This window comes from Zea mays, chromosome 8, assembly GCF_902167145.1.
Source record: "Zea mays cultivar B73 chromosome 8, Zm-B73-REFERENCE-NAM-5.0, whole genome shotgun sequence".
NCBI lineage: Eukaryota > Viridiplantae > Streptophyta > Magnoliopsida > Poales > Poaceae > Zea > Zea mays.
In genome coordinates, this window is record NC_050103.1 from 19,582,439 (window position 1) to 19,599,090 (window position 16,652).

The 16,652-nt window shown below is 44.4% G+C and overlaps 1 protein-coding gene across 1 annotated transcript; it reads left to right on the top strand.

The window, feature by feature from the left end:
* Positions 1 to 4,512: 4,512 nt before the first annotated feature.
* Positions 4,513 to 13,679, top strand: LOC103634889 (DExH-box ATP-dependent RNA helicase DExH10). The gene is made up of 17 exons (XM_008657468.3): positions 4,513 to 4,787; positions 4,890 to 5,909; positions 6,206 to 6,520; positions 6,739 to 6,843; positions 6,942 to 7,010; positions 7,670 to 7,837; positions 7,939 to 8,010; positions 8,103 to 8,219; positions 8,432 to 8,653; positions 8,760 to 8,918; positions 10,042 to 10,131; positions 10,410 to 10,505; positions 10,582 to 10,735; positions 10,819 to 10,967; positions 11,124 to 11,219; positions 11,427 to 11,519; positions 13,245 to 13,679. The coding sequence occupies exons 2-17, from the start codon at positions 4,911 to 4,913 to the stop codon at positions 13,353 to 13,355; spliced, it is 3,015 nt and encodes a 1,004-aa protein (XP_008655690.2). The 5' UTR covers positions 4,513 to 4,787; positions 4,890 to 4,910; the 3' UTR covers positions 13,356 to 13,679.
* The last annotated feature ends 2,973 nt before the right edge of the window (positions 13,680 to 16,652 follow it).

Consider the following 16,652-nt stretch of genomic DNA (forward strand, 5'->3'; position numbering starts at 1 on the left):
GCTATGACTAATGTGTTTTTCAAGTGAATTTCAAACCAAGTCATAGGTATATTGAAAGGGAATTGGAGTCTTCGGCGAAAACAAAGGCTTCCACTCCGTAACTCATCCTTCGCCGTCGCTCCGAGCAACTCTCCGTCTTTGGTATAATCTTCACTCATGTTTTTATTTGCCAAAGGGGAGAAAGTAGTTAAAAGGGCTTATATTTCACTCAAGGTATCCGTTTTTGGCGATTCATGCCAAAGGGGGAGAAAGTATTAGCCCAAAGCAAAAGGACCGCACCACCACCTAATTTTAAAAACTAATGTTTTTCAATTGGTAAATTTCAAATTGGTATCTTATTGTGTTCAAAAGGGGGAGAAAGTAGTATTTTCAAAATCGATATCTTAAAACCCTCTTGAACACTAAGAGGAGAATTTCTTTAAGGGGGAGTTTTGTTTAGTCAAAGGAAAAGCATTTGAAACAGGGGGAGAAAATTTCAAATCTTAAAAATGCTTCACAAAATCTTATTCATTTACCTTTGACTATTTGCAAAAGGACTTTGAAAAAGATTTACAAAAGAATTTGCAAAAACAAAACAAGTGGTGCAAGTGTGGTCCAAAATGTTAAATAAAGAAACAATCCATGCGTATCTTATAAGTATTTATATTGGCTCAATTCTAAGTAGCCTTTGCACTTACATTATGCAAACTAGTTCAATTATGCACTTCTATACTTGCTTTGGTTTGTGTTTGCATCAATCACCAAAAAGGGGGAGATTGAAAGGAATTAGGCTTACACCTATTTCCTAAATGATTTTGGTGGTTGAATTGCCCAACACAAATAATTGGACTAACTAGTTTGCTCTAGTCTATAAGTTATATAGGTGCCAAAGATTCATACTAAGCCAATAAAAAGACCAAGAAAAGGGTTCAACAAAGAGAGCAAGGGATAACCGAAGGTTGTCCTGGTCTGGCGCACCGGACTGTCCGATGCACCACCGGACAATGTCCGGTGCACCACCAGACAGTATCCGGTGCACCAGGGAACTCGACGCCCAACTCTTCACCTTCGGGAATTTTCAGAGGGCTCCTCTATAATTCACCGGACTGTCTGGTGCACCACCGGACAGTGTCCGGTGCCCTAGAGGAGAGCGACTCTGAACTCGTCAGCTTCGGATTTGCGCTCCGCTAAAATTCACCGGACATGTCCGGTGAGCCAGCGGAGCAACGACTACTTCGCGCGCAACGGTCGACTGCAACGCATTAAATGCGCGCCTGCGCGCGCAGAGGAGCAGTGCACGCGCGGGTGGCACACCAGACAGTCTACAGGACTTGTCCGGTGCGCCACCGGACAGCCAGGCGGGCCCACAAGACAGAGCTCCAACGGTCGGAATCCAACGACCAGGTGACGTGGCTGGCGCACCGGACAGTGTCCGGTGGCACACCGGACTGTCCGGTGCGCCATGCGACAACAGCCTCCACCAAACGGCTAGTTTGGTGGTTGGGGTTATAAATACCCCCAACCACCCCACATTCAAGTCATCCAAGTTTTCCACCTTCCAACTACTTACAAGAGTTAAGCATTCAATACAAGACACACCAAAGTGATCAAATCCTCTCCCAATTCCACACAAGGATTTAGTGATTAGTGAGAGAGATTTGTTGTGTTCTTTTGAGCTCTTGCACTTGGATTGCTTCCTTCTTTCATTCTTTCTTGCGAACAACTCAATTGTAACCAAGGCAAGAGACACCAATTGTGTGGTGGTCCTTGCGGGGAAGTTTGTTCCCGTTTGATTGAGAAGAGAAGCTCACTCGGTCCGAGAGACCGTTTGAGAGAGGGAAAGGGTTGAAAAAGACCCGGTCTTTGTGACCACCTCAACGGGGAGTAGGTTTGCAAGAACCGAACCTCGGTAAAACAAATCATCGTGTCTTGCTCTTTATTCGCTCACGATTTGTTTTGCGCCCTCTCTCTCGGACCCGTTCTTATTTCTAACGCTAACCCGACTTGTAGTTGTGATTAAGTTTGTAAATTTCAGATTCGCCCTATTCACCCCCCTCTAGGCGACTTTCACTTGGCGACTGCCAGTTCGACCTCTAGAAGCAGTACTACGTGGCCACATGCGTCGCTGTGTTCGACAAGCTCTGGCGCAGCCACCGCTTGGACGCGGTCCAGAGTGGCTGCACCGTGCTGTCCATCTTTAAATAGGGGGACCTCATGGTCGTCGCCAACGCCGGCGACTATCGGGTTGTTATGGGCACCGCATCCGACAACGGCGCTGTCACACCGTCCAGCTCATCATCCACCTGAAGCTCAACCTCCCACGTAAGTCACTACTGATCGGCCATGAATTCTTGTGCGCTGGGACGACGGCCGTTGCTGATGTCGTGTGAGTGTCCTCAAACAAGATTTATGTAGAGGAGTAACACATCCGGTGGTGCAACGGCTAGGTGTACTACCTCGCTGATGAGCCCAGGGTGCACTTCGTTTGGCAGCCCAGCCAAGAGTCATCGGTACTCGCCATGTCGTGCGCGTCCGACAGCAATGATCACTCGCCATCGTCGGGGTAGCTTTTGTGCCAGCCTGCCTTTAATTCTCTTCGCAAACACATACACTTGCTTTTTTGTTTAAGCAAATGTGTATGGCGGTGCGTACCTGATGGCTCACAATGTACGAGGGAACTTTTACCGGCAGGTCTGACACATGCTCTCTAATGATGAGACAATGCAAATTGTGGTATATATCGAAGTCTGCATGATACTGATAGTTGAAATGTAGTAGTGAAACAGCTAAATTAAAAAAACAAATTTATGTATGGCTATGGTTACAAATGGATTATGAAATATTTTTTTTATAACAATATAACACATATTTTGTATATAAGTTATTATGTTACTATATGTTTCCGTTGCAACGCACGAGTACTTACCAGTAATAAGTTAATAACTGCATATATAAATCCGCCTGAAATCCATGCTTGAAATCGTCGCTGGTGCGCGCGGCAACTAGATACATGGCGATGGTGGTGACGTGCACTTGTCGACGACCAAGCATGTTGCTCCACCGACCATCATGGTCTCTGCACGTACGTGCGCGACACGGCAAAGGGATGCGCGTGTAGCTCTAGTTGTTGCGCCACGAATGATCACGAGCGCGGACGCTTCATGTGGTTTTACTAGGCGTAGGAGCTAGCTAGCGGAGTACTCGTGAGGCTTGGGTTTTGTTTACAAATGACCTATTTATATTATTGATATTGCCCTCCACACACACACACACACAAAATGCTGGAGCACTTTTGCCGTGCAGAGCAGGAGCAAAAAGAACTGGCCGGTTCCAATCATCTCCTTCATTTCCACTGTTTTAGGTATGGTACAAATGACAACAAAACTACTACTGTAACAGTTTATAAAACATTTTCCCAAATGAACCTTGAGGAGGTATAGCTGCGCAGCCAGTCCACCCACATATAACGGGAAATCCGTTGTACAATGAATTTTTTCATGTAATCATCGTGCAACTAAACTACTAAATGCCGTGAAAAATCTCAAAAAAAAATATAGGTATACTTCGTTATTTATTCTATCAATATATCAAACTATTATATTAAGGGATGTAAAAAAAGAGAACATCTTGTCATTATCTCGAGTTCTTATTAGATAATTTGCTAACTCTTTTTTTATTTTAATATGACAGTGGCCTCAACTAAAATATTCTTCCTTCTAAAATTAGAATTGTTTAAAGATTTATTTGAGACCCGTCTCAAAAAAGAAGATTAAATGGTTTAACAACTTTATGTATTCAGAAAAAAATACCAGATGAGATTAATATGTATAAATTCATGGTCACTGACTTCGCATTTGCAAATGTTTTGAAGAAAATCTTAAGAAAACGTTTGTATGTAGTTTGTTTGTTAAGAATGTCTGTGTGAATTTTATAAGAAACATTATTAGCTCGGTTTTTAGCTGTCTCATGCCACTAAATTGGCCGGACCGAGTATGAAGCGATTTTAACCTTAGAAGAAGGGCTAGAACTAGGGTTATCTCAGGAGTTGGAACCTTGGAGTTTGGCTCTAATACCAGTAATTGCTCACTACATCTCGGTAACATCTCTGTTTTTTTTTGGCAAGTGCAGCTTCTCTGTTTATATCGGGTAAGACAAAAGAGAACGCCAAACAAAAGAGTATTAAAAGAAACATCAATCAAAAGATGATAACGTGGACGTGGATCTGGGCAGCAAATTGACGGGGTTTTTCCGCCTTTTTCGGTTACAAGTGGATTCAGTGAGGTTGGAGAAGATTAAGGGTCTGTTTGGTTTGTGGCTAAATGTTGCCTAAGGTTAGTCGTTCGAATTGAATAACTAACTTTAGGCAGAAAAGTTAGGTAAAGTGTGACAACTGAGGTAGTGAACCAAACAGGCCCTAAATCATCTTATAGTCAAAATTAAATTGGAGGGAGATTTAATCCCTTCGATCCATTTCAATCTTCTCGCAAGTGAACAAGCCCCACTGGGCTCCCTGTATCCAAAGGAGATTGGGCCGGTATCCCGACTGTGCTCGCTGTATCCAAAGGAGACCTGTTACCTGCAGCCTGCAAGCCCAGCCTTCCCTGCTTGGCTTGCATTCCGACCTGCTTGGCTTGGCTTGCATTCACAGTTGCACGCCGGCCGCCGCCAACCCCGCCCCCACGTCGCGCGCGCTGTCTCCCTCTCGCCTCTCTCGTGGAGACGACTGGGCGACAGCCGACAGCCGCTGTCGCCCAACGCAAGCTGCCCAGGTCTTCTTCGGGCTCTTCGCCGGCGACGAGCACAGCCAGGTACGCTCACCCCTTTGCCTTCCCTTCCCTGCGAAACCAAGCACCCAAACCTTGTATTCGCATCTGACCTAGTGACGCGTTTTGTTGGGCTATGTACCTTAGGTTTAGGTCGAGCAGGGGCCGATGGGGGAAGAGGCGGAGAGCAACTGCAAGCGCAAGGCGCCGGACTCGAGCGTGGAAGAGCAGCCGAGCCTCGCGCCGGCGCCGGCGCAGTCGCAGGCGGACCCGGCGGCCAAGCGCCCGAACATCTCCCGCTCTTGCGTCCACGAGGTAGCCGTCCCGAATGGGTACGAGTCGGTTAAGGACGAGGCGGTGCACGGGACGCTTGCCAGCCCGGCCTTCAATGGGGAGATGGCCAAGCAGTACCCGTTCAAGCTTGACCCCTTCCAGAGCGTATCCATCGCTTGCCTGGAGCGGAACGAGTCCGTGCTTGTCTCCGCGCACACTTCCGCGGGGAAGACCGTCGTTGCGGAGTACGCCATTGCCATGGCGTTCAGGGACAAGCAGAGGGTCATCTACACCTCCCCGCTCAAGGCCCTGAGCAACCAGAAGTACAGGGAGCTCAGTCAGGAGTTCACAGATGTCGGGCTGATGACTGGCGACGTCACGCTCCATCCGAACGCCACATGCCTGGTCATGACGACAGAGATCCTCAGGGCGATGCTCTACAGGGGCTCCGAGGTGATCAAGGAGGTTGCCTGGGTTATATTCGATGAGATACATTACATGAAGGATCGTGAGAGAGGGGTCGTGTGGGAGGAGAGCATCATTTTCTTGCCCCCTGCCATCAAGATGGTTTTCCTTTCGGCTACCATGTCGAATGCGACCGAATTTGCTGAATGGATATGCAGCCTGCACAAGCAGCCCTGTCATGTTGTGTATACGGACTTCAGGCCCACACCATTGCAGCACTATATGTTTCCAATAGGTGGTTCTGGTCTTTACCTTGTAGTAGATGAAAATGGCCAGTTTAGAGAAGATAACTTTGCGAAGCTACAAGACTCCTTTGCTAAGCCAAATAATCAACTGGATGGAAGGAAAGGTGGTGGACCTAAAGCGAGTGGCCGAATTGCAAAAGGTGGAAGCGCCTCTGGGAATTCTGACATATACAGAATTGTTAAGGTAGGCAGACACTTGCATTCTTCTGCGAATGATGTAATATATTCTTTGGCTTAGTGCGCTTTCTGAGTTTACCAGTTCATACTTTCATGAAACTCTCTAATGTAAAGTATTCTGTGTTAAAGGAGCCTTAAATTTGATATCTCACTAGTAAATATTTACTGTTCATTTATTAGAATATTATTTGAATTCTTCTGCTCACATGGTTGTCGATATATTATTTGTCTTTCAGTTGTTATCTTATTTGCAACGGCGGCACCCATATCCTTGCCTAATTTTGAGTGCATGTTAACTTTCAGATGATTATGGAGCGCAAGTTTCAACCAGTCATAATTTTCAGCTTTAGTAGAAGAGAATGTGAGCATCATGCCATGTCTATGTCAAAACTTGACTTCAGCACTGAAGAAGAAAAGGAATGCATTGAGCAGGTTTTCTGTAATGCTATTGGTTGTTTAGTGGAGGAAGACAGAAGTTTACCTGCTATAGAGTTGATGTTGCCACTTCTTAAACGAGGTATTGCAGTACACCATTCTGGACTACTTCCAATAATTAAGGAGCTAGTGGAATTGCTCTTTCAAGAAGGTCTTGTGAAAGCTCTCTTTGCTACCGAGACAGTATGATCTCTATCCTGATTATTTCTTAAACTTGTTTTGATCTCGTCACATGCAGTGTAAGGTAGAGTTCAGTTTCTTGAATGGATTTTTTTCTTTAGTTTTTAAATAGGTAAAGTAAGAGAACTATTGTTGTACACTTTATGTAAATATTGCATTTCTTACTCTTAGTCGCACCATTGATGAGTAACAGTCTTGATTTTGATATTGTTCTGCTTCAGTTTGCCATGGGTCTTAATATGCCTGCGAAAACGGTTGTTTTCACGTCTGTCAAAAAATGGGATGGCGATAGTAACCGCTATATTGGTTCTGGAGAATATATACAGGTAAATCTTTCATATATGAAATGCAAGTGAGGCATGCATTCAGACATGTGAGTTTAGGGGACTGATACAACCCATTCTTACATGAACTGTACTCTTAGATGAGTGGAAGAGCTGGCCGGCGTGGCAAGGATGAACGTGGTATCTGTGTTATAATGATAGATGAGAAGGTGAAGTTCTATAGTTCTATGTCCCTTTTATCTTTGTTTTCCAAGTACAATTCATTTAGCATGTCAAGGTGTTTGTGATGGATTAGTGTCGTTGTTGACTACTTGACTTGACACCTTTTCTTTTTGACAAAACTGGGTTTTCATTTGGGATGAATACAACACAATTTATTCCAGTGCATCCTCATTCTGCAGTTGTATTTCTGTGTCCAGTTGACAAAATCTGATGTGAGAATTGATCACTGATTTCCTTGCTATCTATTGTTCTTGCTATTTCAATTGCAGGTAAAATTCTGAATCCACTAAAAATCTTTATTAGGTTCCATCTTTTGTTCTTTGTATATATTAGTTTCACTGTTTATTGGTATTCAAACGAATGTTTACTTAAGTCAATGGTATGCTTTGTGACTGCATTACATTTTGAATACGATGGAATAGGCGTGCTTAATTATTCATTTTGTGTTGTTGAAACATACCCCTAGAACTTCATGTTTTGTTCTAAACGTATGCTTGAATTGTGTTTCCTTCATGAAAACTAATTAGCTTCCATGGTTTCGAATGCTAACTACTACAGTGGATCATGTGTTGTGCCCATCTTAGGTTACTTTAACCTTACTTTTTTTACTTCCGTCCATCTCACTTAACACAAGGATCTTCTGCAGATGGAAATGAGTGTTATCAAGGACATGGTGTTAGGCAAACCAGCACCTCTAGTCAGTACTTTCCGTCTGAGCTACTACACTATTCTGAACTTAATGAGCCGTGTGGAGGGCCAATTTACCGCTGAGCATGTGATTAGGCATTCATTCCATGAATTTCAGTATGAGAAGGTTTGTTTGAGTAACTCTTATAGATGCTTCTACTGTCATACACTAGCCAATGTTAAAAATAGTTTTTTTTTCACAATTAAAAGAACTATCTTGCTTTTCAGGCATTGCCAGAAATAGCTCAAAAGATTACACGGTTGGAGAATGAAGCTACCTTGCTTGATTCTTCTGGCGAGGTGTGGTAATCTTAATTACTGTATTCAATATTTTTTCTTGTGAATTTGTCATCCTCCTCCCTGATATTAGACTTGCGCATTTTCTTGTACAGACTGATCTTGCTGAATATCACAAATTGGGGCTTGATATATCTGAACTGGAGAAGAAAATCATGTCTGAGATGATTAGACCAGAGAGGGCTTTGTTGTATTTGGTTCCTGGAAGGCTGGTAGGTAACTTAATTTTCACAAGTCATTTCTGTCTGTAGACATGGTGGTTGTGTCACTACCATTTTATTTGGACTTGGCTGATTATAAATTGCAGAAGTACATCCTCTGTTTATGTTCCCTTTTTTTATGAACTTTTTTTGGTGTTTACTTCTGTTGTAGGCTTCACAAAATAACACATGTTCTTCCCACTCACTATTTTTCATTTTGGCAGGTTAGAGTGAGGGATGGTTCAACAGACTGGGGATGGGGTGTGGTTGTAAATGTAGTGAAGAAACCTCCAGCATCTGGGACTCTCCCTCCTGCATTAAGTGCATCGCGCAGCAACAACTATACAGTCGATACCTTGCTTCACTGCTCCTCTAATTCCAGCGAGAATGGATCACGTTCAAAGCCATGCCCTCCTCGCCCAGGGGAAAAAGGTGAAATGCATGTGGTGAGTTCTGAGTTGAAGCTTTATGACAACGGGTTTTATCATGTTAGACTATCATTAGATGGTCATCTGAGGTATTCCTTTGAAATTAATCTGGAGGTATTTACAGGTGCCTGTACCATTGCCTTTAGTATCTGGTCTAAGCAGTGTTAGAATCAACATTCCTCCTGATCTACGACCACCTGAAGCAAGACAGAATATACTTTCTGCAGTGCAAGAACTAGGAAAGCGCTACCCCCAAGGTCTTCCGAAACTACATCCAATCAATGTATGGTAGTTTGTTTCTTGGCAATTTTGGTATTTGCGCCTAAAGTGTCATTTTTGTTGTGGATTCAGTTCTAGAAAATTACTAGCCGAAGATATTCCTTAGTGCTGGTCGTTTTGTTGTGCTAGATCTAGGCGTGTGAGTGTTCCTTTTTGTATCTGCTCTTTTGGAGGCTCTTTTCTCCTTTTTTTTCTTAATACAAATGATACACAATTCTCCTGCGTATTCGAGAAAAAATGATTAGTTGTACACGAGCACAATGCTCATTATCTTAATTATTATTCCCTCTGTCATAAAATGTTTCTAAAGCTTTTATTAGATTCATACAATTATTGATGTATGTGTTTTAGATATGTGCCTAGATGCATTATCACCCATTTGAATATAGACATAAAAATCATTAGCTAAAGCGAATACTAAAAAAACTCGGTCGGTAGGGGAAAGACCGCCCCCACAGTATTATATTAAGAAGCTCGATCGGAGCCCTGACCGAGAAAGGTCACGAAATCTGGTCCCCCGTGCAACGTGCAACATGAGGGTCTGCCCCCTATAGGCCAGATTTTTACTCATGCTTTGAGCCCTCCCAGCCCCTACACGAGGATCCACCCTCCATAGGTCAGTCCATCTCATGTGCACACGACCAAGGGAACCAGCGAGTGACCTTTTTTAACCTTAGCCTGAAATTCGCTTCCACTGGGATTCGAACTCAGGACCTAAGGAGTGCTACTCAGACCATCTAACCAACTCGGCTAGAGACCCTTTCGCACTAAAACGAATACTAATTTGGGACAGAGGGAGTACTTGTGAATTGTGATGTTGTTCGTTCTGTGATACAATTTTCTTGTAAAAATATGATGAACATATATATTATTCAATGATTCTTAATGCACTGTCTGCACATAATTTATCAGTAAAGAACAAATATATTCACGTGATCATCAGCTATTCAGCTCCTCATATTGCCTTACATATTCAGAGACTTCTGATGCCTTCTTGCTCTGCTCTGTTTGCAATTCTGCCGGTTATTCCAGTTTGTCTGAGCATATATTACAATAAATGCTCTGGCATTTTATAGAACAAATTCTTGAAACATGCACTCACTTTGATTGTCTAATATTAATAACAGGACATGGGTATTCAAGAACCTGAACTAGTTGACTTGGTACATAAACTTGAAGACCTTGAGCAGAAACAATGCTCTCACCGACTTCATAAGGTATATATTGCTAGATCTTTCCATCATTGAGCTGTTTGGTTGGCTAAATGTAACGTAACCATTGTGTGTTACGTTACACATGTTCGCTTCCCATTGTCTGTAATCGTAATATCAAATCCTATTTCCATTTCTAGATAAAGATTGAACCACTATGATGTGGTATCTGATTTCATTTCCTTTGCATTACCACTCACTGAACCGAATACCATCTAAGAAGTATCTGGAGTAATTTATTTTCTGTTTTTGACTGATGTATTTTTTGCTATGCATTGTCCTAGTCCGGTCAAAGTGAACAGGAACTATCATGGTACCAAAAAAAAGCAGATCTGAATACTGAAATTCAGCAACTCAAGTCAAAGATGCGGGATTCACAGGTTTGATTTGTTATTATACCTTGGTCACATTGGACCCTTTCTAACAACTAAATGAGTTTGTTACTTCTTCATTCAGCTACAAAAATTTAGAGATGAACTTAGGAACCGGTCCCGTGTTCTGAAGATGCTGGGGCATATTGATGCTGACGGTGTTCTCCAGTTAAAAGGACGTGCTGCCTGTCTAATAGACACAGGGGATGAACTGCTTATCACTGAACTTATGTTCAATGGTATCCATTCTATATGACTTTTTGTGTGCAGTTATTCTCTGACTGTAGTTGCAGTATTGCTTTAATACGTTCTATCTGTCTAGGTACATTTAATGATCTTGACCATCATCAAGTTGCCTCCCTTGCTAGCTGCTTTGTACCTTGTGATAAATCAAGTGAGCAGATACGCCTAAGAAATGAACTTTCTAGGCCGATGATGCAGCTTCAGGAGGCTGCAAGAAAAATAGCTGAGGTGCATATTTGTCTCAAATTTTGATGTGAACTTGATTGAGATATAAATTTCCCAGTCCTGTTTTCAATGCAATGTGATCAAAGAGCATATTTGTTGCCTTATGTATATTTTTTTTTATCTTCATGTACTTGGTTATTTCATTTATCATTGTTTTAGGTACAACGAGAATGCAAACTGGAAGTAAATGTGGAGGAATATGTTGAATCAACCTGCAGACCCTACCTTATGGATGTCATATACTGTTGGTCAAGGGTCAGTGAGATTGAGGCCCTGTTGTTAGATTTTTTTTTTAAAAAAAATGCTTTTGGAAGTTTTGTTGGCCTTAGAAACATTTTAATATCCAGTTGTGTTTTGGTTCTTACCATGTCTAATTTATGATAAGATGCAATTTTAGACTATTGGAAAGGCTGGTGTGATTTCATTAATTTTATGTTAATTGTATGTGTTATCTTCATACAGGGAGCCACCTTTGCGGAGGTGATGGAAATGACCGACATATTTGAAGGAAGTGTCATAAGACTTGCTAGAAGGCTGGATGAATTTCTGAATCAGGTAGACTGTCATCTTTATCCCTCTTCCAACATAAGTGTGTATTGCTTTCCACATTTTTAACGTCACTTGGGTTGTATGGATGCATTCCTTTGATTGCAGACTTCAGTATTAGGCTTAGTGCGCATGCCAATTAGAATTTAGTAAGGCTGCTTGGGAAATGTCCACTTTATGATGCTACTCTCTCCTAAATAATAAGACGTTTTAGCTTTTCTAGATGCATTGCTTTTACTATATATCTAGACAAAATGTATATCTAAGTATATAGTAAAAACATGGGTATAAGTGTCGGGGTTGAATAACATGGGTATAACAAAGACCAGGATTAACATGTAAAAATGAGTCGAAGAATGATGGAACCTCACTAGATTAACATGTTTTATCCGATCCTGACCCCTACGAACAGTCCCATCTCCCGGCTTCGCCTCGACCGTCCCTCGACTATTGTAGGGTGGAGGAAGAATGATCCGTCCTTAATTCTCCGTCTCGCCTGATCCCTGACCGCCTGAGGGGTCGGAATACAAAACCATGTCCCATAAAATCCACGCCCGGCCTAGGGTTGGGGGCTGTGCCCGACCTCCCAGATCCGGAATTCTGACCATTCTAGGTAAGGGTACGTGCGGGTCAGGCTCTGACACGGGCGTACGGTTCAAATGACGGCGCAATAGTGTGTGTGTTAGGGTGCAAGCTCCTCCCGTCAGGGAATGATCCGTAGTACTGGCTCAACCAATCCGTTCCGAAGGAGTTAACCAATGACAACAAGACAGTCGTTGTGAGGACAAGATGGCACGTAACAACGACCTTAGTATCGCTACAATATTATGACAGGAGGAGGAATAGTAGTCTACAGTAGTCCTTCTGTCATCAAGAATCCGGAGGACAAGGAACTACACGACAATGCCCGACCTTCGCTCGCCATAAACCCTAAACCCTCAGACTTATGTAACACGACATCTCCTTTCCTTAGTCTATAAAATTAAGGGGAGGGCCGCGATCGAGGACAACAGGCAGCAAGCTTTCACAAGTAGCCAACAGGCCCAACACTCCTGTAACCACACAGAGCACTTCACTTCGCTCACTCACCCGTTCACTAAATACTTAGGAATTCGTCCTTCTCGCCCAGTTTGTAACAATTGGTTGTAGGGACATTCTGCCCGAACTAGTATAAAACTCTTGTGCCTTTCTTGCACACCATCTGCACCAGACGCACAAAGCACGAAGATTACTAGCCGGTGGTTTCAGAACACCGACACTATGTATCTAGGAAAAGCCAAAACGTCTTGTAATTTAAAATAGAGGGAGCAGTACTTTACTGTCAATGTGACATGTTTTAATCTGTCGTACAAGTCTGAGCCATAGTTCTGATATGGTGTTGGAAGTCATTAATTTGCACACGAAAAGTTTAAACCGATCGTCACTGCTCAATTGTATGCCTCGGTTGCACCTTGGTGGACAAGATAATAAATGATAATCTTGGGAGGGGTTTAGGGGGTTGGTGAGTTTGGAATGTGTCTTGGTACCTGGCTACAGTACCTAAGATTGGCTGGTTACGGGCGGTTGGTAGAAAGATATAAATACATCTTGTGTTTCTGCAATTTGGATAATGATAGGTGGATGCACACCATGCCTATCATATCAACGATGGTTGCTCTTTATTTGTGACTGTTTTCGTAGTGAACGTCCTTTTTATTTAATGTTTGAACCTTCTAACTCTGAACTTGTTATCAGTTGAGAGCTGCTGCTGAAGCCGTGGGGGAGGTTAACCTTGAGAAGAAGTTCAAGAATGCAAGTGAGAGTTTGCGTCGGGGTATCATGTTCTCCAACTCACTGTATCTGTAATTAGCACTTTAGCAGCAATAGTACCATATGTTAGCCGACAAATGCTAGCGGCGGGTTTTGACCTGAAGCAAAATATGCGTTGTCTGTAGGAGAGGGCATTGCCAGATAGCCTCTGTAACCTTGTACTCTAGTTCCTAGACTAAATTAATTTGTTATCATGTATACATCAGGGTAGGCGTGATGCTGTCTTAAGAAATCCAAGTGATACCAATTTAAGGGCCTGTTATTGAATAGTGAGGGATTCTAGCTCCCTCAATCCTCTCTGTTACTCTTGCTTCCAAACAAATCCTAAAGGTCTAATATCACTGTTGGTTATGCTCTAAAGTTTTTTTTTGGATGATTGAAACTGTATCGAAGAATCGCCATAAATATATTTGCTCAAGAACTGTAAAAGGCTGTATCGAAGAATTGTGTGACGTAACCAGTTGCAGAGTGACAGAGGTGGGCTGTACATTCTCGGTAAGCATGTGGTTAATGAATAATTCTTGAGAACATTTCATAGACAGGAGAGTACACAAGCCTTGTAATACAAGCTGAAAGGACTGCAAAACGCAAATCGCGATAGCTGGTGGAAGAGCAATAGATTGAAGCAAAGTAAGTAGCAGCTCTTCCAAGACTGCTTCGAACAATGGGAGAAGTATGGCAACAAATATGACAGATCTTTTCAAAAGATTGCCGAAGAACCAAATGATAAAAAAATGTCCGATGCTATAGCCCATTCAGAGGAAGTTGAAAAGGCAGCCCTTTTTATTTTAACATATTTAGTACTTATAGTATACCTATTAAATAATGATCATCTATCTTAGATTTAACGTCTCTTGCTATATTATCTTATTTATTATGTATACCAAAATATACATGTGCACTAGGCTTCGCGCACCTACGACGAGCTACCAGCGTCATGGAAGCTGTGACCATTGTCGGGCTCGGGCCTCTTGCCGTCGCACGAGCCGCGCCGGGTTGGCCGCCACGCGGGGCCGCGCGAGGGAGGCATGGAGGCAACCACCAGCGGCAGACTGATTCTAGCAGCAAACCCTCAAATTAGAGATGTCAATGGATACCAGTGATTTATTGGGTATTTACTCCATTTAGGTATGTACCGGAGCTCAATATTTTATCCATAGATCACTCACGTATTTACTCCATTTTACATTTAGGTATGTATAGGACCTCAATATTTTATCCATGGATCACTTATTGAGCAAAACCATTCACTTAATGGACAAAAGGATATTAGAACGTTCCGTCCTCACCAATATCCGTTAACCTTTGGTTATAAAATATACAGTATAAGCTTAGCCCAAAAACATAAATTTGGGATTCAACCATCCATTTCTTTTGACTATTTAACAACCTTTTAGGTGATAATGTCATAAAATGTTTAACAACTATTTGATGACTATGAATAGAACAAGTAATATGTTATGTGGTACAATCCGAGTGTTACTACTTTATTTAATTATCTATGGTATTGTTGAATTGATGATCAAATGATGCTACAAATTTGTAATGATATTTAGATGGATATATTTGATGTTTGTAAACTGTATTATTTTGATATATACTTAATCTTTGCAGGTACGGGTATGGAGGTAAATGCATATGCATTAGTGGATATTGGTGACCCGACTAGATTATTTTTTTGTCGTGGGTATTGTCGGGGACCATAATTAGGGGTACCCCCAACACTCCTAAACTCGGCTGGTAATCACCATCAGCACAAGCTGCAGAGCCTGATGGGCGCAATTCAGGTCAAGGCTCCGTCCACTCAAGGGACACGATCTCGCCTCGCCCAAGCCCAGCCTCGGACAAGAACAGTAGACCCAGGTGGATTCACGCCTCGCCCGAGGGCCTCCTCAAGCAACGGGCGCACCCTCGACTCGCCCGAGGCCCAGCTTGGGCAGGCTTCGTACTGAAGCAACCTTGGCCAGATCGCCTCGCCAACCGATCGTATCGCAGGAGCATTCAATGCGAGGATCGCCTGACACCTTATCCTGACGCACGGTCCTCAGTCGACAGGGCCGAAGTGACCGCAGTCACTTCGCCCCTCCACTGACTGACCTGACAGGAAAACAGCGCCGCTCGCCCCTCTCCGACTGTTGTGCCACCCACCAAGGTGAGGCTGACAACAGCTGAGCCCAGCCTCAGGCGCCACAGGAAGCTCCGCCTCGCCCGACCTTGGGCCTCGGCCTCAGGAGAAGTCTCCGCCTCGCCCGACCCCAGGGCTCGGCCCCCACCTCGGCCTCGGAAGATGGACTCCGCCTCGCCCGACCCCAGGGCTCGGCCCCCGCCTCGGCCTCGGAAGATGGACTCCGCCTCGCCCGACCCCAGGGCTCGGCCCCCGCCTCGACCTCGGAAGATGGACTCCGCCTCGCCCGACCCCAGGGCTCGGCCTCGACCTCGACCTCGGGCGGAATCGCGTCCTCGCTCGGTCTCAACCTCGACCTCGGAGGAGTTTTCGCCTCGCCCGACCTTGGGCTCGGACCGACCACGCCACAGGGGGGGATCATCATTACCCTACCCCTAGCTAGCTCAGGCTACGGGGAACAAGACCGGCGTCCCATCTGGCTCGCCCCGGTAAACAAGTAATGATGGCACCCCGCGTCTGCCCATGACGACGGCGGTTCTCAGCCCCTTACGGAAGCAAGGAGACGTCAGCAAGGTCCCAGCAGCTCCGATAGCTGTGCTTCTACAGGGCTCAAGCGCTCCTCCGACGGCCACGACATCGCATGCACATGGCTCTAGCACCTCTCCGACAGCCATGTTGGCATGTACATAGGGCTTTGGCTCCTCTCTGCCGGACACGTTAGCATATTGCTACACCCCCCATTGTACACCTGGACACTCTCCTTACATCTATAAAAGGAAGGTCCAGGGCCCTCATACGAGAAGGTGGTCGCGCGGGAGGACGGGCTGACGAACAGGCTCTCTCCCTCGCGAACGCTTGTAACCCCCTACTGCAAGCGCATCCGCCCTGGACGCAGGATAACACGAGCCGCGGTTCTCTTTCCCCTTTTTGTGTTCCATCTCGCGCTGACTCATCTGGGCTGGGGCACGCAACGACAATTTACTCGTCGGTCCAGGGACCCCCTGGGGTCGAAACGCCGACAGTTGGCGCGCCAGGTAGGGGCCTGCTGCGTGTTGACGGACAACTTCCCGTCGAGCTCCAGATGGGTAGTCTCCAGCAACCTCTTCAGCCCGGGATGCTGTTCCGTTTCGGGAGTCTCGAGTTCATGTCCCTCGACGGCAGCTACGACATGGTACTCCTTCCTCCGCCGCGCGACAGCGACAACGGTG

What these genes read in the sequence shown, in the direction of transcription:
- LOC103634889 (XM_008657468.3), top strand. Translation starts at nt 4,911, where the DNA reads ATGGGGGAAGAGGCGGAGAGCAACTGCAAGCGCAAGGCGCCGGACTCG. An exon ending in ATGAATTTCAGTATGAGAAG is followed by an intron (nt 7,838 to 7,938) that starts GTTTGTTTGAGT and finishes CTTGCTTTTCAG; the next exon opens with GCATTGCCAGAAATAGCTCA. An exon ending in CACTGAACTTATGTTCAATG is followed by an intron (nt 10,736 to 10,818) that starts GTATCCATTCTA and finishes CTATCTGTCTAG; the next exon opens with GTACATTTAATGATCTTGAC.